This window comes from Pholcus phalangioides, unplaced genomic scaffold, assembly GCF_987345545.1.
Source record: "Pholcus phalangioides strain wild (caught in Gottingen) unplaced genomic scaffold, Ppha-v1.0 ptg000009l_1, whole genome shotgun sequence".
Taxonomy (NCBI): Eukaryota; Metazoa; Arthropoda; class Arachnida; order Araneae; family Pholcidae; genus Pholcus; species Pholcus phalangioides.
This window is the reverse complement of record NW_028301602.1, coordinates 47,505,249-47,527,737: the sequence shown is the minus strand read 5'-3', so window position 1 is coordinate 47,527,737 and position 22,489 is coordinate 47,505,249. Positions and strand designations below refer to the sequence as shown.

Genomic DNA, 22,489 nt, shown 5'->3' with positions numbered 1-22,489 from the left:
TAGAATGAATTTGTTCTAAACTCGAATTCTATATGACGATAAACAGGGCCGTGTTTACCAGATACGGGGCCCGGTGCGAAAATAACAACGAGGTCACGTGCGTCTCACCAATTGGAGGCACCAAAAATGTTTAGGACCTCCATTTGCCCCGATTTTACACCCAATGGCAAAAAATATAAAAATACCCTGCTACTCACCAACAATATCGTGTGGGACCTCCTCTGGCTTTGATGACAGCAGATATTCTTCAGGGCATGGACTCTACGTTGCTGAAACCGTTGAGGAGCCAAGGGGCCGTTGAGGATTGCCCATGCTAACGAAATGGCAGCTCTCAATTCCCTCAGAATAGGAGCTTCGGAGTTCTTAACAGACCTTTCAACCTCGTCCCACAAATGCTCAATTTGGCTGAAATTGGGCTACTGAGTAGGGGGGGGGGGACACCTTTGAAGCAATTAAAACAATGAATCATGTTCCTTAAACCAATCTGAGATAATTACAGCCCCGTGGGAGGTTGCATTGTCCTGCTGGGAAATAGCCGTCATCATTATCAGGAAACATGACCATAAGCGGACGCACGTGGTCAGCAACGATGTGGAGGTAGACGCTGGCATTGACGGATGCTCCCAATGGAAATAAGGGACAAAGAGTACACGAGGAAAATGCTCCCCCAGATCATGATTCCGTCGCCACCCACTTGAACAGTTGTCATGTGACATGCCGGATCCATGGCTTCGTGCTGCTTGTGCCACACATGGATCCTGCCATCAACGTCATAGAGAAGAGGTCTTTACTCCTCAGACCAGACAACATTCTTCCATTCATCAAGTGTCCAATTTTGGCATTCTCTAGCCCACAAAAGCAATTTTCTACAGTTTTGCAGCGAAATCAAAGGGACTCTTTTTGGTCACCGGCTATTATAATTAATTCGTTTCAAGATACGTCTTTTAGAGCGTACGAATATGCTTTGCGATGATACTGAGTTGTATTGCGCTGCAATTTGTTTCGTTGTAGCTCTTCTGTTGCTGCACACAATGAGTGTCAGTCGCCTGGCACCTCTTTCGTTCACAAGCGATTTACGCTTGAAGTTTTTGGCTTAGGTGCCATTCTTTGAAGACGCGAGATACTACTGTACGAGAAAAGCCAAGGAGGTTAGCGGCTTCGGAGATACTGGTACTTCCCCTTCTGGCGCCCACAATCATTCCACGGTCAGAGTCACTCAAAATCTCTTGTTTTCCACATGAACAGGCAAATTGCAACGTTAACTAGTGCTTCTGACCAAGAGGAAGCTTTTTATCAGCAAATCTGGTTTATTACGCTAGCGCACGTGCTGCACGGACGAGTCGAAGTTTGAGTGAGAGGTGTTACTAATTTTTGGCCACTAAGTACATATACTTTGCGGGGGGAACTGAAATCGGCATCTACCATTTTAGAATATACATGAATGCGGAGAAATATACATACAAAAATATTGAACGCACAATTAAATGTAAATTAACAAACAAATTGATGAAAATTCAAAAATAACCGTAGAAAAAATACAGAATTGATAAAAATTGAGAATTAATGCGAGAAATAATTTCAGAATTGGCGAAAGCCTTCAATTGTTTACCGTGAGTACAAGGCCCCTCAAAGCGCAGGGCCCGGTGCAACTGCATCAGTCGCACATCACCGAGAGCGGTTCCGACGAGAAGCTGGACTTCTCGAGAAAATTAGGAACATTTGGAGATAAAAGAAAAAAAAAAAACCCTGCAAAAAAGGCGAATTCGAGGACGAGGCAAACAGAAAAAAAATTGCGATGGAATAAAGATTAAGACGAATTCTTTGCTCGACACGAATATTTTCATGATCGTGACGAGGGCCAGTAGAATGTCGTCGTTCTCGCCATTTCGAGTTGTGTTTTCTTTGCCGTCCTATAAAAGAATAAAGACATCGCGAGAGATGTGTTAGAATTTCTTTTCTTTTTTAATAGGTTCGGGGCAAACAAAAACAAAATATGCAGTTGAAAGAAAAAAGAAATGTTAATCAAAAAGTAATAACTGGTTTTCGGAGACTGGGAAAACACATTTGCCCCGTATCTGGTGCCCCTTCTGAGAATCGAGGGCAGCGTTATGTGCGATAAGGAAGAAAGCAACCGAACAGTTAAGTGAGTTTAGAAGTGTAGACGGAGGGCAGGGCAAAATCAATAAATCATCGCCCGCAGGCCATAAGCCGCAATTAAAAGAGCTTGATTAAAAAGTTGGACGTCACTGCCAGTTTATATCTATCTACTTCGGCCTTTGCATCTAATATTGAATCTAACGACGACAGCTGCCGCCGCAATGAAACATTCGGCTGTCACACAATAATTTACCGATTCCGCGTTTCATCCAACCCCCCCCCCTCCCCGCCCTCCTTCTATCTATTTTTAAAGGGCCACGCAATTTAGTTTTCGAAATTTTGTATTTTCTTGAGTGTTGGTTTTATAGCAAAATATGTAAGTTCTTACGAAATACACTACGATTACAAAATAGTCGCTATGGTGGTCGAGTGGTCATAGTGACGGACTCGCATCGCGAGGATCCGGGTTCGAGCCCCTCCGTCACCATAGTGGTGGTCGGTTTTCTGTGATTCCCTACTTCAAGGCGCAAATGCGAGCCGATTTCCCCGTTTAAAGTCTCGCCACAGAGAGCAACAGACCTAAAAACAGCACCAATGTAATTCAATCATGACACATCACTCACTTCCCTTCTTAAATATAGATGGCGGCACTGAAAAATCAAACACAACACTCCATATGCACTCAGACTGTTAGGTACATACACAGTTACACCTCCGGCACAACTCACTAGGTGGTAAATCGCCCATAAATGGTGATAGACCTGAGTTGTGCTCGGTTTGAAAGAAAGATTACAAAATATACGCTCAGTTCAAAGACAATATCAATGAATGCGTGTCCAATCCTTGGTTCGACAGGTTTGGGTTCAAATCTCGATTCGGGTGGTGCGAATGCTTTCAAGCAGCCATCAATAATTCTATATCAAATTAGCTCTCGCGTTCATACAAAATAAGACTATCGAGATGCAATGAAACCATCGCTGAACTCGGGAGAGCTATAACGTTGTAATTAATACAGCGGAACCCTTCGAGAACAGACGCGCATGGGACCGAAAATTTAATCGGATAGCGGGGAGTGACTGTTAATAAATGGTAAAATATATCGAATCATATTGAGAGATTCAAAAAAGTGTCCGTTAAGCCGCATGTATTTCGAGTGATTCAGTTTTTTTATGCACTTGTAACTTTTTGATGTACAACGAATTTTGGCAGAGAAGTGGAAAGGGAGGACGGAAATTATCGATTGCAGGTGTCCAGAGAACCAGCGACACGCGAAGACGTCCTGAATCTGGAGAAATCGCTGAACGAATATCTGGAAAAAAGAAAAGCCAGGCTTGTTGGCCTCTGTCCAATCAGAAGAGAGTTGTATGACCAATGCTTCGGTACGTACACGCATTCTTATGAGATTCGCCTTCCTTTTTTTTCATGTTTTCATCAGTTTTACGTGGTTTCCAGGTTTCCGTACATGTACATTCTAAAAAAAAAACAAATGGAATAAAAATATCAACTGATTCAATGTACGGTGTGATAAAAAATTTTACAGAAGTTGGGAATCTTCAGACATGTCAGAAATCACTAATAAGAATATCTAACGCAAAATTATAAGCTTGAAGGAGAAACAAAACTTGAAAGAAAAATAAGAATAAAGAACATTTTTAAAATTTTTTTTCATGTATGTAAGAATCTCTAGTAGAAATATATACACGGTGAAAAGTCAGAAACATCAATACGTAAATACAGTATCTACGTAGCGTGTTTTTTTAAGTAAGTACCGTTTTGAAATGAAAAGAAAAGTTGACTTTCCTTAATAACTTTTTTTTTACATGAAAGCCTGTACCTTAATCCACTTTTCAACATAATTTCCACCAATATTAGGGCATTTATCGTATCGTATAACCAGCTTTTGAATCTCATCCTCATAGAAGTCTGCCCCCCTGATTTGACAACCGCAGCAACACAGCCTTTTTGACATCATCATCGTCGTCATGGAGCTGACCACCCATATGCTTCTTCAAATGCAGGTAGTCACTAGGTGCTAGGTCGGAGCTGTAAAGAGGGTGATCAAGTTGTCCCCAATGAAATGAGGCGACGAGATCTTCGATTCGATTAGCCAAGTGTGGGCGGGCATTGTCATGAAGCAAAACGATATCCTTACTCAACATGCCACGCCTTTAGTTTTTGATTACACAAGTTTCGATAATTTGAGTGTTCGGTCACAATTTCATAGAGAACAAACACTTCTGGAACTTTGAGGAAACTCATTAGATAATGACGAAAAGCGTCTGTTCTCCCTCGATTTTTCGTCAACTTTCTGCACCAAATCTTCAGTAATGACAGAAGGTCGCCCACTTCGTTCGTCATCATGAACATTTGTGCGGCTATCTTTAAAAGCTCTAGCCCATCTCCGCACCATTCCATTGCTCATAATGTTTCCTCCATACACTTCACTGATCTCACGATGAATTTTAGCCGCTTTCACGCCTTTAGCACTGAGAAAACGAATCACAGCGCTTATTTCACAGTTTGAGGCATTCTTAATCTGCGGAGGCATTTTAAATACTCACGAACAAACTTAAACACGGTCCAATGTTTCCGTAATGGCGTCTGTGGTTTGTCAATAGATGTAGGTACACAGCGCGTGTGTGCGGAATGCCGACCGCAGCGGCAGAATTTCAAAACGGTACTTACTTAAAACATGCCTCGTATATGTGCTACGGTAAATCCCATTATTTTGTATAATAAACTGGATATTATGCATAATCGCTGACCTTTTTAATAAATTTCCCAAAATTTATCACTTCTACCTGTGTTTATGTATGCATAATATTCAAGCGTCGTTCGCAAACTTTATAAATCGTACTAAATTCATCACATTTGCCGGTTATAATACATAATCACCATTTCGTATCGGTAAATATAATAAACATTGCCGCGATAAGATTTTTTATTTACATGACCGTACTCGTTAGTCTGAACCGGATACAACGAACTTTGATTTAACGAATCTTTCCGAACGCAACCGAAACAACCTCCTATAATTAACTTCAATTCGACGAATTCTGAAATCGGACTTCCATGCAACGAACTCCTGTTTCACAAATTTTACGATCGTACCCGGATTTAACTGTCATTTTTCCAAATTTTACGATTGTCCAACGATTTCACGAACTCATTCAAAAAAATTCTTTGATTTAACGAATTTTCACAAGCTTTTGTGCGTATACAATCAGACCCCAATATAATAAACTCCTATTTAACGAATCCTACAATCGGATTCCGATATAATCAACGATCATATGACGAATTTTGCACACGCACCTGCATATAACGACATCGTATTTAACAAATTTCACGATTGTATTCCGATATAATGAACAACAACCTTTTCATGCCATTATAGGCGTGAATCTGCATTAAACAATTTTTTTTTTGGACTCGACGCCCGATTGCAAAATTGATACGTATATTGCTGCTCCCCATTAAATGTGTGTGTGTTCGCCGCAAGAGCGCGCTGAACTGTATGTCGGCTATAATCCATATCTCGCAAGAACTCCCTCAATATGGTTTTAGTAAAGCGTCTCGCTGCAGTGTTGAGCATGTCGAACATTGTCAGAACGCACATGCGCTTGATTGGCATGCGTTTTTCTGGAGACAGTTTATTGGTACCAACATATTTCCTGGCGACGTTTAATAATAGATAATAATAATAAAGTTTAATAATAGTCTAATGCCGTTTTAACGAATACCGTTATAGCGAAAATCTCGTTTTAACGAACACTTTTCTAATCCCCCCAGATAAGTTTACAAAAGAGCAATGCAAAAACCTGGAATTCCTTTACAATATGAAATTTCGTTATAACGAAGCAATTTCTCCGGTCTCTTGGAGTTCGTTATAACGGGATTCGACTGTACTTAATTCTACAAGAAACCTGCATCTGTAATTAGTACAGTGGTTTCAGAACAAATATACACAAACTTACTGTCTCCGTAGTGAAAAGTGGGCGATTCAACGCCAAAGCTCTATTATAATCTTGGTTCGGACTGGATTTCAGCGGTTTGAAATGATCTTGAACGAATCTCAGGTCGCACGCAACCCAGCTTGGCGGAAAGGCAAAGACCTTTCGAATCGCCAAAGATGTAGCGTGAGTGATTTTTTTTCTGCCAATTTCTTCACGGTTCACCATGTAGACACGAGAGAAACAGGTCCACGTTTTCGGGATCTCCGGGTTCGAAAACTTAAGAGTGATAATTTCTTCAAATTTTTCATAGATCCTCGCACTCAAATAATGAAATTAAGCAAACTGTATGAACATCACCTCCAATGCGTAGCACCTCAAACAATTCATCAGAACACTATTTAGCGTACATACTTCAGGTTCAACTAAGACCTTCTTCACGATGCTGGACAAACATATTCGGGCAGTGTTTGCATTATATCCTCGATCTCCTAAACATCAGTGTGGCATCGACAAAATCTACTACCCGTCAATTTCCACACCACAAGATGGCTCCAGATGGTCCACGACACTCCGTTTCAATCGTCACGTGCATGTGCAATATCCAAGATACTTGCTTTTTCTTCGGTTACTGCATCACATGATGGGGACTGTGCGAGTTTGATCTACGCCTTGAACTGATACATTCACACAGGTTTGTCCTCCTGCTCACTCCGCTCACGACAATGTAAGATTTGCTATCGGGGGGGGGGGGGGGGGAAAGCCGGAGATCCAAACAACCAGCAGTAGCAACAGGTGGGCTCAAGGTGATTGGGTGGTTATAAGCAACAGTACATCCAGGAAGAAATAGAATTTATCATTTGTAGTTTTTACATTTATCTTAAAGTTGGATTTTATTAAGTGTAATTGCATAATTTTGAACTGTATTACTCATTACGCCCCTAGTATATATCAACATTGTTTATAGAGAGCAAGAAAATATATTGTTCAAAATTTGGTAACACAAAACGAATAAAAATATAGTTTCTAATAACTTTTTCAATATTGAAGCTTATTTTTCCGTTCGCTCATCAAATCTATATTTGTGTAATGCCTCTCATTTCGAGATATATTTCATTAGTAAAACCCACACGCACGGTTGGTGTTCTAAATCAAATTTTCGATTTTCCCCAATACAGTAAAAGCATACTTATTATCAGTATAGACATCCTATTTTGCATTTTGTCATTCCTTTCTACACTTTCCTTTTCCCCATTTACAATCTATACTCACGTTAAGCGACACCAATATTTTTATTCTTTTATGACAAGCCTTAACTATAACTAACGACGCTTGATATTATGTATAATCACCGATTATATTGGCTATTATGCATAATAACCGGCTATTATAGCTAGTGTATATATATATTTACCGATTTATCACATTTACCGTAACACATATACTAATCGCCCCCAACTATTTATCCACTACGAAGACATTTGAGGCATAAGATAGAAGAAACCAGTGTTAACGAATTAATTCAATTCTGACACATTTGATACGTTTAAAATGACATAGCTGGATAAAAAATCGATAAGCTATCCATACTTAGATAAGACAACGATTATCTTTTTTACGAGCAATGTATTATATATTATTATAGTATATTAGTATTATATATATAATCATTATTATTATTTTTTTTTGGCGATACAGTCGAAGCTCGTTCTCACGAACCCGTACGTACTTGATAATTAGTTCGTAAAATCGAGAGTACGTAAATGAGACAGACAATGATGAAAATTCCGGAAATAAAAATGAGGGAGTTAGTCATTCACCTTTATTGATGATTTCCATAAAAGTCACTCATTTTTGTTTTCCTCATCAAAAGATTTTGTTAAATATAAGATTCCGTGGAATTGATGTAGGGTAAAATTTCGCTTCTCCGAAATATTTTCGAAATAGTAGAACGCCGGCCGCTTGGAATCACTTGCCACAGAAACGCTCTGTTGAGGATTTTCGATTAGAGAACTCGATGTAATTTTTTAGAATACCGTACTTTTTGGCAATTTATGTCTTTGTAAGAGTTCACGCAATAATTTCTTTCAAAATAGTTTTTTTCGTACAAAGTCAAGCACAATCTTTTCCGTTTTGTTGACATTGCGATTTGTGAAGAGGAAAGTAGACAAACAACAGTTGGCTGATATAGTCTGATCGGCTCAGAAATGATCTTCTCATTGGCCTTATCAAAAGGCCGATTTATCAATAAGCTAATGAAGCGATTATCATTTTTTTTCTCTTTTTTTCTTCGGAGAGCCATTTCTAGTCCGTAATTTCTATGGCAATTTATTAATTAATTTCATTATTTTCCATCCATGGAGAGATCCGCGGAGCAAAGGGTGAGAACCCCTGAGCTAATGTATCATGTATCATACCATTTCTCAAACCACCAGATCAACCAATCATAATGCGCAAAGAAGTGAATTACGTTGTCGACGCATCTTCGCTTCATGGTATTAAGACAATTGAAGTTGACTTTTTACTCAGTGGCGGATTACCGCACAGGCGCATGAGGCGCGCGCCTGGGGCCTCGGCAGAGCGGGGGGCCTCCAAATAGTTGTGTGCTTCATCCTACATATGAATTTACATGCGCATCAACAAATCTCTTGAACTAAGTACAGTATCTGCTCTCCATTTTTTTTTCAACCGCAATTTTTTTTTATTTTTTATTTTTGTTATTTTTTGTATACTGTACGTATGAGTTATGGAAGAAAAACGGGAACTGAAAGAAAAGAACAATTTACAAGACGCAGCTCTCAAGGGCCAGTTCTTCCCCGACAAAGAAAGAAGAGACATTGTAAAGCGATCATTCAGGGAGGGTCATTTTCAAACAGTATTTCCCTAAGGGCACAAGCAGGAGGAGGGATGAGAACAGCAGGTCCTAATGTCTGTCCGAAATGAAAATTGTAGTGAAGGCATAAACAGATGTCTCATTCCACAGTATTAAATGCTTTCATGGGCGCCGATAATACGACAGCTTTGGTGTAAGCTTTTGTATACAGTATAATGGATGGCAAGATGGCTATCGGCAAGCGGCGACATCGACAGGAAGAGACACTCGTACTAATTAAAATGAATGTAGTAGAGCTCTTATTGTGATTTTGTCTCCCACTTGTTTGAATGAAATACTATAAGCTGGTTCAAACAACATATACATTTGCAATCTATGACTGGAACCATACGACCATATGACAAAAGAAAAGTGGGGTTTGAAATGAATGCTGAATGACATGCATTCTGAATCACGTGATTTTTCTGTTGCTCTTTTAACACTCCCTCCCCGGCTGAAAAAAATCAAGGGGGTTTCTTTTCCTTCTTTCTAAAAAAAAGAGCTACATTTTTGGATTGGTCAAGGAGGCTTGGGTAGACAACATCTTTGTGTCAGACCGAAAAGTGTTTATTGTTAATGTAATTGTAATGTGTGTTATTGTAATGAAAAAAATTTTCATGCCGATCCTCAAGATTTCCTTTAGGATTTAGATTGCAGAATCTCCAAAAATAACGGTAAGCAAAACTAAAAATATATAAATTATCTGATAAATTTTTATTTGAGCATTTCAATTCAACTACAGTAGTCTCTCGAGAATTCGGTCGTGCTCTAATCCAGCACGTCCAGTAGTCCAGGATATTTAGGTGGTGTGGTGTCACTTTTCTCCTGATGCCCTAACCCCCTTAACACGTTCTAATATTTCTTAATTGCTGATCAAGTCCTGACTATGTCTTTGCACGAAATTTCATATATTATTTCAATGGGTTTCTTCAAAGTTAATCCAGCAATTTTGGTAAAATCTGGCACACCGTGGTGTAATACGTACCGGATTAGCGAGAGTCTACTGCAGGGGTCTTCAACCTTTGAGGCATAGCAGGCCATATTGAAACATTTTATAAAGTACGCGGGCCACAATGTTATACAGTGGCATTTTTCGTTATTAAACGAAACGGGGGGGGGGGCATAATATAGAAGATTTTTATTCACTCTGAATACAAATAATGCAAAGGCAAAGGCCACAACAGGCAGAGTGCCCAACGAGGTGGCTGAAAGAGAAAATAATAATAATCAATATAATAATAGTAAAAATAAAATAGAATAAACAAATAAAAATAATAATTTCTAAAAAAATTTTTTTAAATAATTTCTTTCATTGACAATAATTTTAATTCATTCTGAAATAATTTCTTCCATTAAAAATATAATTCTTATATTTACTCCGATATAATTTCTTCCCTCTATTCCCTCTATTGAAGAAATGTTTTTCTATTAAATATTATCAGTATCTTTATATCAAATCAAATATATTATATTTGAGATATTATCAAATCTTTATTAATCAGTAATATTAAATTATTAAAACTATGACGGATCTCCATTTTTGCCGTGTGGCTGAAGGAAGGCACCAGGACGGACATCTTAGATTACTAAAAATATGATGCAGAATTTTACTGTGATTTTTTTTTTTTTAATGAGAGTGTGATTATTTTTCATCTAGTACCAGAGAATATCATTATATTTCCTTATCTTATTTTTGTGTTTATGGTTTTGGTGATGCAAAAATAAAAAAAAAGTTATGATTTTTCATAATATTGTTCATTTTAGTGAACCATCTCGTTCTTATTAGGGCCAAAAGGGTGCAGTGGTGGATAAACGCAAATTTGTGGGTGGGGGCGGTGGTTGTGACCATGTGTTCAATTTTTCAGGACGGTTCTGATTTCTTTTGGAAAAAATTCTGAATTTTCCCCTTTTTTTAAGCAAATTTATTTTCTTGGTTTGTTATTCAGTCAAAAACGTAGAAAACATTTTTCTTTCCATTTAATTTTTCTGATCTCGGGGGGGGGGGGGGGGGGGGTGACAGCCCCTACCTTTAATCCGTCCCTGATAGGGGGGCCTCCAGATCAGGTTGCGCCTGGGGCCTCCCAAAATCATGATCCGCCACTGTTTTTACTACAACGAATTCAAAGGCGGCTGTAATAATAAAATAACCGTACATAAAGTAGCAGAACAAAAACGAAATTCCTAAAATATAGAATTAATAGAAACGAGAGCGGATAAAATAGAGCGCATTTTAACGTAAGCCCTATGGCTTGCTGTTCGGGACAGAGGAACAGTTTGTAGTGCGTTCTTATCTGTATAGATGGCGCGCCCTCCTCACGCTCCTGGTGATTGTAAAAAAAAAGAAAAATGCCAGTTGGAATTATACCACCGATTTGTATACACGTGTCATCCTCCTCGTTATGTTTCTTTCGTATATTAAATCGTTAAGTTTTCATTACGTTTTATGTCGTCACTACAAGCATCGGATCACTGGTGACCTATAGGACGCATCTGATTTTGGACATTGAAGTTAATTTCTCCATCGTTTAAATTTCGTTTTCGCGCCTTGTGCTTTCCGTTCGTACGCTCTTCAAAGATGAAACTTGTCTAATCTCCTAGTCTTTTGGATATACTATATATATATTTTTTTTTTTTTTTCAAGCCAAGTCTACTCGTTTCTACCCAATATAGAGACGTTCCTGGAAATTCAAGGTGAGGAATAAACTTTCTACTCTTGATTTGCCGGTCTCCATACTTGCATTTGTCATGGCTCAACCTATTGCATCAGCTGAAGTTTCACGTGTTGCCTTTCGAGCCCCTCCGTTCTGGGAAGCAAATCCAGAGATTTGGTTTCTTCAAATTGAGTCACAATTCAAAACGGCAGGCATAACCGCCGATGAAACTAAATTTCACGCCGTTGTAGGAGCTCTTGATTGCAAAGTTTTGAACCATGTTTCTAATATCGTTCGCAATCCTCCCCAACAGCACATGTACGAGACTCTCAAAACTCGCGTGCTGGAGCAGTTTCAACAATCAGAATCTTCCAAATTGCGAATGTTACTCCAGGAGCTTCAACTAGGCGACAAACGCCCGTCCCAGCTTTTGCACGAAATGCAAACGTTAGCTGAGGGTAAAATGGAAAGTGACATTTTGAGAAATCTCTGGATGCAGAGATTACCTTTGCACTCCCAACAAATATTACAAGCTTCTAGTGAACCGTTAATTGGGTTAGCGAAAATAGCCGACAAAATATGTGAGGTTTCTAATGTGTCATCTAATACTTCAGCTGTGTCTCACACTTCAGAGTTTGATGATTTGAAAAACGAAATTGCTTCGCTACGGCAATCATTTGAAAGGCTTTCGCGATCTCCTAGACCATCTCGCGGTTATCGCAAACGATCTCAATCTCGTAGCCGAAATAAATTCGGCGATGCTTTGAAAAACGGAAGGCTTTGCTGGTACCATGAGCAGTTTGGAGAAAAAGCTCATAAATGTATTCTTCCATGTCAGTTTCAGGAAAACTAGTGGGCTCGTCTGTTTCGGCGACAGCTGACGAAAGCCTTCTCCATAGTCGCCTATTTGTCATCGACGTTAATACGGGTTTCCGATTTCTAATTGACACTGGCGCATCAATCAGTTGTTTTCCGAAACGCCTGACTAACTTGACAAAACCTCACAAACTCTCACTGTATGCTGCAAATGGATCCGAAATCCAAACGTTTGGCAACAAAAATCTAGTTCTGAATCTTGGACTAAGGAGGGACTTTCCTTTCGTTTTCACTGTGGCAGATGTTTCACATCCCATTATTGGAGCCGACTTTTTGGAAAGATTTGGTTTGCTTATAGATGTTAAAAATTCTCGTTTGATCGATAATGAAACATCGCTATCAGTGAATGGTTTAGAATCCCAAAACGGCTCTTTTGGTTTAACGCCGATCTCTGGTGATTCTCCATACCACCGCATATTAGCCAAATTTCCTCAGCTTACCAGCTCAGTTCTAAATGCAGTTCCAAAGAAACACTCTGTCATGCACTTCATCGAGACTACGGGACCACCGGTTTTCGCAAAAGCTAGAAGATTGTCTTCTGAAAAACTTGCAGCTGTTAAAAAACAATTCAATGAACTGTTGCAACAAGGTATAATTCGGCCCTCAAAAAGCCCTTGGTCGAGTCCCATCCATCTTGTACCCAAAAAAAGCAACGAATGGAGAATTTGTGGGGACTTCCGCGGACTCAATGCAATAACCATCCCAGATAGATACCCGCTTCCAAATATACAGGATTTTTCCATCAACTTGAGTGGTAAAAAGATTTTTTCAAAAATCGATTTAATAAAAGCATATCACCAAATACCAATCAATCCTAAAGACATTCCCAAAACCGCCATAATTACGCCCATTGGGCTATACGAATATGTTTATATGTGCTTCGGCCTGAAAAATGCAGCTCAAACGTTTCAGCGTTTTATTGACGAAGCATTTCGTGACTTAGATTGTTGTTACGCATATCTCGATGATTTGTTAATCGCTTCCATTGACGAAAAATCTCATGAAGCTGACTTAAAACGTGTTTTTCAAAGACTAAATGACTATGGTATCGTGATCAATCCATCTAAATGTGTATTCGGTCAACGTCAAATTAATTTTCTGGGTTTTCTTGTTTCTCCCGATGGGATTGCACCTTTACCAGATCGAGTACAAACATTGCTCGATTATCCATTGCCATCAACAGTGACTGAATTGAAGCGTTTTTTGGCAATTGTAAATTTCTATCACAGATTCCTTAAAGATGCCGCCAGGGTGCAAGCTCCTTTGCATGAATTAGCAAAAAGCAAGATAAAAAAAGATAAAACTGAAATAGTTTGGTCTGAGGAGGCCAAGTCCGCTTTTTTGTCATGCAAGCAATCAATTGCCAACGCTGCACTTCTCGCCCATCCTGTTCCGAATGCAAAATTGTTTTTGACTGCTGATGCTTCCGACACTTCATTGGGTGCAGTCCTTCAACAGCAAATAGGAAACAAAACCCAACCATTGTCATTTTTTTCACGCAAGCTCAGTTCGACTGAAAAAAAGTACAGTACATATGACAGAGAGCTCTTAGCAATATATTCGGCTGTTAAGCATTTCAAGCACATTTTGGAGGGACGCAACTTCATAATTTTCAGTGATCATCGTCCTCTCACGTATGCCTTCAAACAACGTAACGATAAATGTTCTCCCCGGCAACTTAGACATCTTGAATATATTAGTCAGTTTTCGACAGATTTACGATATTTGCCTGGGGATAGTAACGTCATAGCTGATGCTTTCTCAAGAATTTGTGAAATCCACACTCCTTGTACAATCGATTATGCAGAATTGGCACGGGCGCAGGCAGATGATGATGAATTGCATACCTTGCTTCAAAGTGAAACTGGGCTTCAGCTAAAACGCTTCGATATCTCCGGTGTTAATATCTACTGCGATGTGTCTACTGACGATATACGCCCGTATGTACCCGTTTCAATGCGACGTCTAGCGTTCGACTCTGTGCATAATCTGTCCCATCCTGGGATAAAAGCCACTCTAGGTATGGTACGCAAACGATTTATTTGGAAATCGATTGCGAGAGACTGCAAAGATTGGTGTCGTACTTGCATCGCTTGCCAGAAGTCGAAGGTTATCAAACATACCAAGTCTCCTTTAGGCTCTTTCCAGGTTCCTGATTCTCGTTTTGCACACGTTCATCTGGACATTGTCGGACCCTTGCCTCCCTCTAAAGGATACACGTATCTCTTGACGTGCGTTGATCGGTACACACGGTGGCCCGAAGCGGTACCAATGTCTAACCAAACCGCTGAAACTACAGCTGAGACATTCTTTTCTACCTGGGTGTGTCGGTTTGGCGTTCCTGAAAAGTTGACCACAGATCAAGGTCGTCAGTTTGAGAGTGATCTATTTCGCTCTCTTGCACGGCTGTGCGGCATCGAAAAATCCCGCACCACTGCCTACAATCCAAAGTGTAACGGCCAGGTTGAGAGATTCCACCGCGATCTCAAAGCCTCTCTGATGTGTGTCCTCAAAGGTAACGAGCACTGGACAGAGGTTCTACCTACAGTCCTGTTGGGGTTACGTTCCAGCATCAAAGAAGACCTCCAAGTATCAACCGCTGAGTTGGTATACGGCACAGCCCTACGCCTTCCCGGTGAACTCTTTCGGCACTCGAATGAGCGAGACGTCCTACCTCGATATGACTTCTTGCAGAGACTGAGAGACCATTTCTCCCGTGTGAGACCAGTACCAACCTCTCATCACAATTCGTCTAAGCCCTTCATCTCGACAGACTTGCTAACTTCTCCATCAGTATTCGTTCGACAAGACTGTGTACGCAAACCTCTACAACAACCATACACCGGACCATTTGAAGTTATTTCAAGAACTGATAAGTATTTTATGTTGAACATTAATGGCAATCATAAAAATGTATCCATAGATCGCCTTAAGCCATGTTTTATGTTAAATAATAATTTATGTGACACGTTCAAAAATCAGTACATTTCCAGGTCTGGCCGAAGAGTGCGATTTCGTATTGACCCTTCGAAATTAGCTATATGATTCGTAATTATGTATGGTGTATGTATATATATATTGCAATTTTTTCTATTATTTGTATGATTATTATTCAAATTGTCTTCTCTTAAATGTTTCGTCTTCGACTGGAGGGGGAGTGCTGTAGTGCGTTCTTATCTGTATAGATGGCGCGCCCTCCTCACGCTCCTGGTGATTGTAAAAAAAAAGAAAAATGCCAGTTGGAATTATACCACCGATTTGTATACACGTGTCATCCTCCTCGTTATGTTTCTTTCGTATATTAAATCGTTAAGTTTTCATTACGTTTTATGTCGTCACTACAAGCATCGGATCAAGTTCGTAAAACCGAGCGTCGACTGTATATGCTTTTATATTGGGTTGCTGTAATTTATTTATATTTCATATCCGTATTTTTTATGGGCATAATTTTTTCAAGCATTTATTTATTTGTATTAAAGTGAAGAGAGAAATAACATTTTTCATAGTTCCATAGTTGTATTTTGAATCGGCGTATTTGGAAGAAAAGTATAAGAACGATCAAAAAAAGTCACACTTTTATTATGAAGCATAGTCCAAACAAAAATATGGGGAAAAAACACGAATGTGAAACGCGGTTTTTTCAGTTTTGATGTTACATGAGTGAATAAAGGAGCGTCTTTTTCCCTAGTTGATAAATAAAATAATGAATGTGTACCAGTATCACCAGCTACTTCCTTGAAGAGAGAGAGAGCGGATGTGGCAGGTGGTCGTCGATCAGCTGATGTCGTTTGCGCCACATTACGAATGCAACAAACACTAAATCATGTGGTATCTTCAAGATGACGACCACGTTTGTAGGTCACACATAATTCGACGCGTGAAACAAGCGCGCTAAATTCGTGACATCAACATGTTGGCGCAGCTTTGTCCTCGCGGGAGATTCGGTCTCATATACTGTAATGTCATCACACGTGACAAAATTTCTTCTGACTAGGTGTCGTACAAAACATCCAGGCAGAAGAAATTGTATACTCTTGGGATTTTATTTCGCCATCACTATTCAATACAATAACTATCGTCGGTGCTTAAAGATTACCACTTTAGCGTGCGAAAACGAAAAAAAAAGACCGTGAGCAAATCAAAGTATAGCGGACTCACGCTGATCCGGCACATATCAGAGCAGGGTGTGCCGTATTACTGGAAGTCAATTGAAAACGTCCGTTTAAACAATATAAACGTCTGTGCACAGGCATGCAGTACCATGTTTTCCTCTTGTATGCTCGGAGAAAACCTGCCTAAAAACGCAGGATTACTGGACGATCAGTAGATCGAGGGTAAAACAAACAGGATTGGTTGAGTCGCGCACCTCGTTGAGTGACCTCTGTCTCGATCGTCGAGTATGTGCGGTGTAGAACAAAACAATACAATTGTTTTCGTCGCTAGTCCCTGTTATGCACTCCCGTACCTCGTGGCCGCTGACTATGTGTTCTGCCTTACCCGTGTTAAATTTTGTTCACTTTACGCGATTTCGTCTTACACCATTGGTGCATATTCTCCTGCCCGAGTGCCAAGCGTTCCATTCGGCGCGGGAAAGTTTTTCCGGTAGAAAGTATCGATACACAAAATACGATAAATTCCTAGACTGACCATATTTCCATCATAAATCGCCACAAAAATTGTCAAATGTAAGTAAAGTTTCCGTTTACAGCCGAAAAAGCTGTCAAGTGCAGATAAAGTTGCCGGTTACAGCTAAAGAAATTTGTAAATGCCAGTCATGTATCCACTTACAGTCGAAAAATTTTTAAAGGCAAGTAAAATCGCACATTACAGTCAAAAAGAATTGCAAAACAAGTAAAGTTGTCAATTATAGCCAAAGAAAATTGTCAAAGGCAAGTAAAGTTGCCAATTACAGGAAAAAAAAAAATTGTCAAAGGCAAGTTGCTAACTATCGCTTAAATTTCTGGAAAATCTCCAGTCGCGGTGGTCATTGCAAATCAAAAATGCAATTCACGAAAAAAAAAAAAAATTGACAACCCGTTTTACTATATAATACATATGTCAGCCCGTCGTTCATTCTAACTTTTACTTAATTACTAAGTATTTAATCAATTATTGATTCGATCAACATGTTTAAATATATTGCGTTGTGTTATAGACGTATAAAAACAAATTAACATACAGTTATTAAACGCACGGAGGCAAGTTAGAAGTTTAAAAATTTATTTAATAGAGAAGTTTAACACAGCAGACATCAATATAGACTGTAATGTATCTCCTTAACAATTACTGTTTTATGCGATCAGCACCAATGCAATTAACCCTATACTTTATCTGAGACATTACACACTATATACGAATTCAACAATTACCTAACTGGACATTACGGGTTAAGGAAACGATAGAGTGGTGTACTCACCCCAGTCCTCGTGTGTGATCGCCTTGCCATCTTAGCTGCTGCTGTTTTTCCGCACGGCAATTTCTCTAGGGCGGCACTATATCCCTTTTTTATATTCCGCGACTCTCCACTATATCTAGAGTCTGACTCCCTCTTACTATCTCTGACTTTCCATCTCCGTCCTACTCTCTATCTCTCTCTTACTATATCTTTTCATCATCAGCCTCCTGATTTTACATCCTCTTCGGCTCCTCCTTAGAACCCCGGATTCGCTCCGTCTTGCAATTTTTCTTTCCGTGCTACATTTCAATTTGCGGCCTCAAGCAAGGGCAATTTGATTGGACTTTCGCGTGACGATTCCGGAGAAGATCGGTGCTATTCATCCCTAATAAAATTCGCCCGTTCCTAAATAATCAGAATGGCTACGTGCACCGGTCACCTTCATATCAATACCTAAGTCGACCCCCCATGTTACAAGTAGAGCACAAGAGCTCTAATTGGCGATGCCGCTTTGTATTTATATTTCCTTTCTTACATCTATTTCTAAGAGAGCAATATCCTTACCATTCATTAATTTCACCATTTCATTATTCTCGCTCTCCCTAACTTACGCCTCAGGAATCGAATCTCATTCCGTAACAGCTCCTATTCACGTATTTTAGAAAAACACCTTTCTCCTGTCACCAAGCCTTGAGCATGCCAGGTGACGGTTATACACCCGTGTGAAAGTCGTACCGACAGTTTGCTTAAGGGTGGCCTATACATGACGATTCGATCTCTTTCTAATATCCTCATTCTTCAATACCCTCTCTCTTTTCAAGTTGCGTTCGAATTGCATCTTCTTTTCAGTGAAGGTCCCGAATCTATTGACATCCACTACTCAGGTATTTTCCATCCCACATTGCCATCCACTATTCATGTATTCTCCATCCTACATTCTATTTCATAGCTTCATACCTTGCCAGATGAATTGTGCTTCATCGGCAGTTGGCCTAAAGCACGTTCTTCCTTTCTTACATAATCTTATATCACTCGTGGCCGCCCTGCACGTGTTCTTTACAACTACCCAAAGTCAAGTTACCAAACACAAAGTCTCAATACCACACCTGTTATCTAGTCACCTTCCAATTAATCTTTTAAATACAAAATAATCCTTAAACAATTAACCATTTAAATAAATTAACAATTTCAACTAATTACTTTTATATTCACATAATTACCGAATAATTATGAGCGGAACGGCCCGCTCATACATATATATTTTTCATAAAGAAATTTGGACAGCCAAAATTACAAGAATGTCCCGTAAGATACAGATAATATTTGGTCAGCTTATATATACAGTCAAACCTCGTTAGTGCGTCACCCGGTTAACACGTCATTCCGCTTAACGGGTCAGGTTTTGGAAGTCCCAATTGTCCTCAGGCAGGAATTGACACAGCTATGGCTTACTCCGTTTCACTCCGCTTACTGTCATATTTTTGCTCTCCCAAGAGTGACTCATTAACGAGGTTTCACTGTATACAGTTAAACCTCGTTAGTGCGTCACCCGGTTAATACGTCACTCCGCTTATCGGGTCACTTTTTGGAACTCTCAATTGTCCTAAGGCAGGAATTGGCACAGCTATGGCTTACTCCGGTTTAACGAGTCACTCCGCTTACTAAATCATATTTTTGCTCTCCCAAGAGTGACTCATTAACGAGGTTTGACTGTATATATACACAAGCTTTTCTGGCCCGCGAGCTGCAGAAATACCGTATATCTGGCTCGCGGACTGAAAAAGTTGCGCATCCATCCATGTCTTATAATTATATGATTATTTTATGGAGCCAATAAATATCGCGTCATAAGGAAAACAAAAATGTTTCCGCGAAAGTCGGGAGGCAGTGCCACTCTCTCTCCCCCCCCCCTCTCCGACCCAACGAGTGGTCAGTATTACGATCGATGTTAAAATCGCGGGAAATCGAAATCGGATTTCGATTAATATCTATAGGAACTTCTTGATGTTGTTTCGATTGTTCTCTCTTTAGGTTCAGCGATAGCTGGAGCCCGGTCAAATATTTTAGAATAAATACGAAAAAGATGACCAGAGACTTTGAGCCTTGCGCAATTTAGACTTTGGTTGATGTGATCTACTTTTGCATTCCTTTCATTAGTGGTTTGTTGTAAGGTTCGCCACTGACAGATCCAATAATTGGATACACAGAAAGAATAAACAAATCGCGAAATTATCGCTGGTGGCCATCGTCACTGTTCATAATTATTACATCACAGTTTACCGGAAATTGCAGGACCGGAACTTGGGAATATCGAATCGAGTCGTTTTTTAAAAAATAAACATAGAGGTGTATAAATATTCCCACACACAATGACGCTAATCGTGTAAATGTCTTTCCTTTTTCGTTCGTAGACGAATTGATTCGTCAATCGACGATCCGTAGCCCCGAACGAGGCGCATTGATGCTGAGGGTCAGAGACGAGCTGCAGTTGACCATCGCGGCATACGAGGCCCTGTACGAAAGCGGCGTCGCCTACGGCCTGCGAAAGTTCTCCGAGGCCGAGAGCAAGGAGAGGATCACCGAAGAGCAAGTTCGCGAGCTCGAATCCGAGCTCAAGAATACCAAGATGCGGACGACGGAGCTCGAAACACGCATCAAACAGGCCAACAAAGCGTTCAACGAACAGAAGGCTATTAACGAGAAACGACACCTCGAAAAGATGGAATATCTCAGAAAGACCAACGAGCAGCTCAAGGTCACTTCAACATTCTACATAATTATGTTACTCGTATCTTATCGCCATTACAATATTATGTTTCTCACATCGTGTCGGATGAAATCGAATGTCTTTGTCCAGAAGCCACGAGGGTGAACGAATGAAGCGATCCACCTTTTTGTTTTGAAGAACACGATCTACCCGAGCGCCCGCGCGATACAAAAATACGGCGAGAAAAAGTTTTTTTCTCAATATCACCAAGGTTCTCAAAAAGCTCATGGGACATTCCGAATTTATAAAAGTTATAAAATGAGGTTATATAAAGAGTTATAAAATGTGGCACGAATGTGCTAGACTGCTGTTATCGCGCGTAGTAGCTTCCACTGGACGACCAGTTAAGATGAGCCAACACTACTCGTGCCACCCGTTGCCCTTAAGTGATTTGATTTGTTGAGCTCGAATATACTACTGTAGGCCGGATGTCACGATATATTTTATCGCGACACTAAGCAACGCTCACGAGACAAACGAAAAAGTTCAAAAATAGATGGCCGCACTAAATATTCCCGCAGAACTCTCGATGCGCACTTAAGACTGTTTAAGTAACTGTTAAGTAACTATTTAAGACTGTTAGGTAAGCATGCATATATTTCCGGCGCAACTCATTCGGCAGTAAATTGCCCACGAAGATAGACTTATGGAATTATGCTCGGGTTGAAGAGAAAAAAGAACGAAAGACAAAAAGGGTTCGTGGGGCTCCGATCGCCATCGGCATATCGAAGGAATTCTCGTACGGTGAAAAGCTGCTGCGATGCGTTCGCAATCGGTTTGTGAGTGAACAAAAAGAAAAAGACCCAAAGCCAGGCGTATTTATTTGAATTATTCCCGGAGAAATCCCAATGCTCTTCATTTCTCGTCTGCCACAAATCTGGCTGAATTATTTTCATTGCGTGAAATTCTTTAAACTGCCAAATACAAATCAATCCAAAGAAAAATCAGACTAAATATACCGCATCAGGCGCACACACAAAAATAAAAATACTTCCATTAAGGATTCCACTCTTTAGTTCCTCACGTGGGGAAAATATACAAACGCAACTATCTTCTGGGGATGTCTCTGCCTGATAAACGAAACTTTTATGTGTTCGAGGTTTAACCGCACAAAAAACAGACAAATGAGGACACACGTCGTCAATTTTCGTTGGTGTCTATAACGTTCTCTTTGTTTTTTTTTTCAATTTTCAGGATCAGCTGGATATGATGACGAGAAAATGAAAACTGGCTTCGGTTGTTGCGCATCACGAACTCCTTGGAATGTAAAGAAGAATCGCCCGCACGCATTTTGTCTAACGATGTTGCTACCGAGTAATAAAGACAAGATTATGCGAAAGAAAATGAAATGGGGGCTCGTGAAATTTTTTTGAAAGATTTACGTTTACTTTTATTTCATGCGTTGAATCCATAAAATAGTGTTCGATCCCTTCAAGATCGGAATCCAATACACTGGTAACGACTGGTTCCCATCGTGGGGCCATTATATTCATCTCCCACTTGTGGTCATGGGATATTCTAAGCGGGCCACGAGTGAAAATCAAATGAAAGGAAAGCCACAATAGGTGATTGGGTGGTTGCAACAGAGAGGTGTGAAAAACATTGGCTGTGAAGAAATAAATCTTTCAAGTGAGATATGGCGAGGATAAAAATGTGACCACTTTCAGAAGAACCTTGAAAATCTCAACTCATTTGCCCTCGAATTCATTACCTGGAAACCTCATGACCAGATCTTCACGATCAAGTATGTAAATATGTAAGTTGTTATTACCAGCCAAGCATGGTGACCCCCGATGTTGAGACGGCCCTGTATAGAAACCTTGGTAAAAAGGAAGCTCGTCGCTCATCACAACTCTTCGCGACGGTAGGTGCAGATGA

General features: G+C 39.9%; 1 protein-coding gene across 1 annotated transcript in view; it reads left to right on the top strand.

Annotated features, from left to right (window-relative positions):
• The window catches only part of LOC149083221 (axonemal dynein light intermediate polypeptide 1-like), a 28,535-nt gene extending 6,588 nt beyond the window's left edge, over positions 1 to 21,947 (top strand). The window contains exons 3-5 of the mRNA XM_089236793.1: positions 3,307 to 3,476; positions 20,256 to 20,599; positions 21,806 to 21,947. Of these exons, the coding sequence (XP_089092919.1) occupies positions 3,307 to 3,476; positions 20,256 to 20,599; positions 21,806 to 21,835 (544 nt within the window). The 3' untranslated portion in view covers positions 21,836 to 21,947. The remainder of the gene's footprint in view (positions 1 to 3,306; positions 3,477 to 20,255; positions 20,600 to 21,805) is intronic.
• The last annotated feature ends 542 nt before the right edge of the window (positions 21,948 to 22,489 follow it).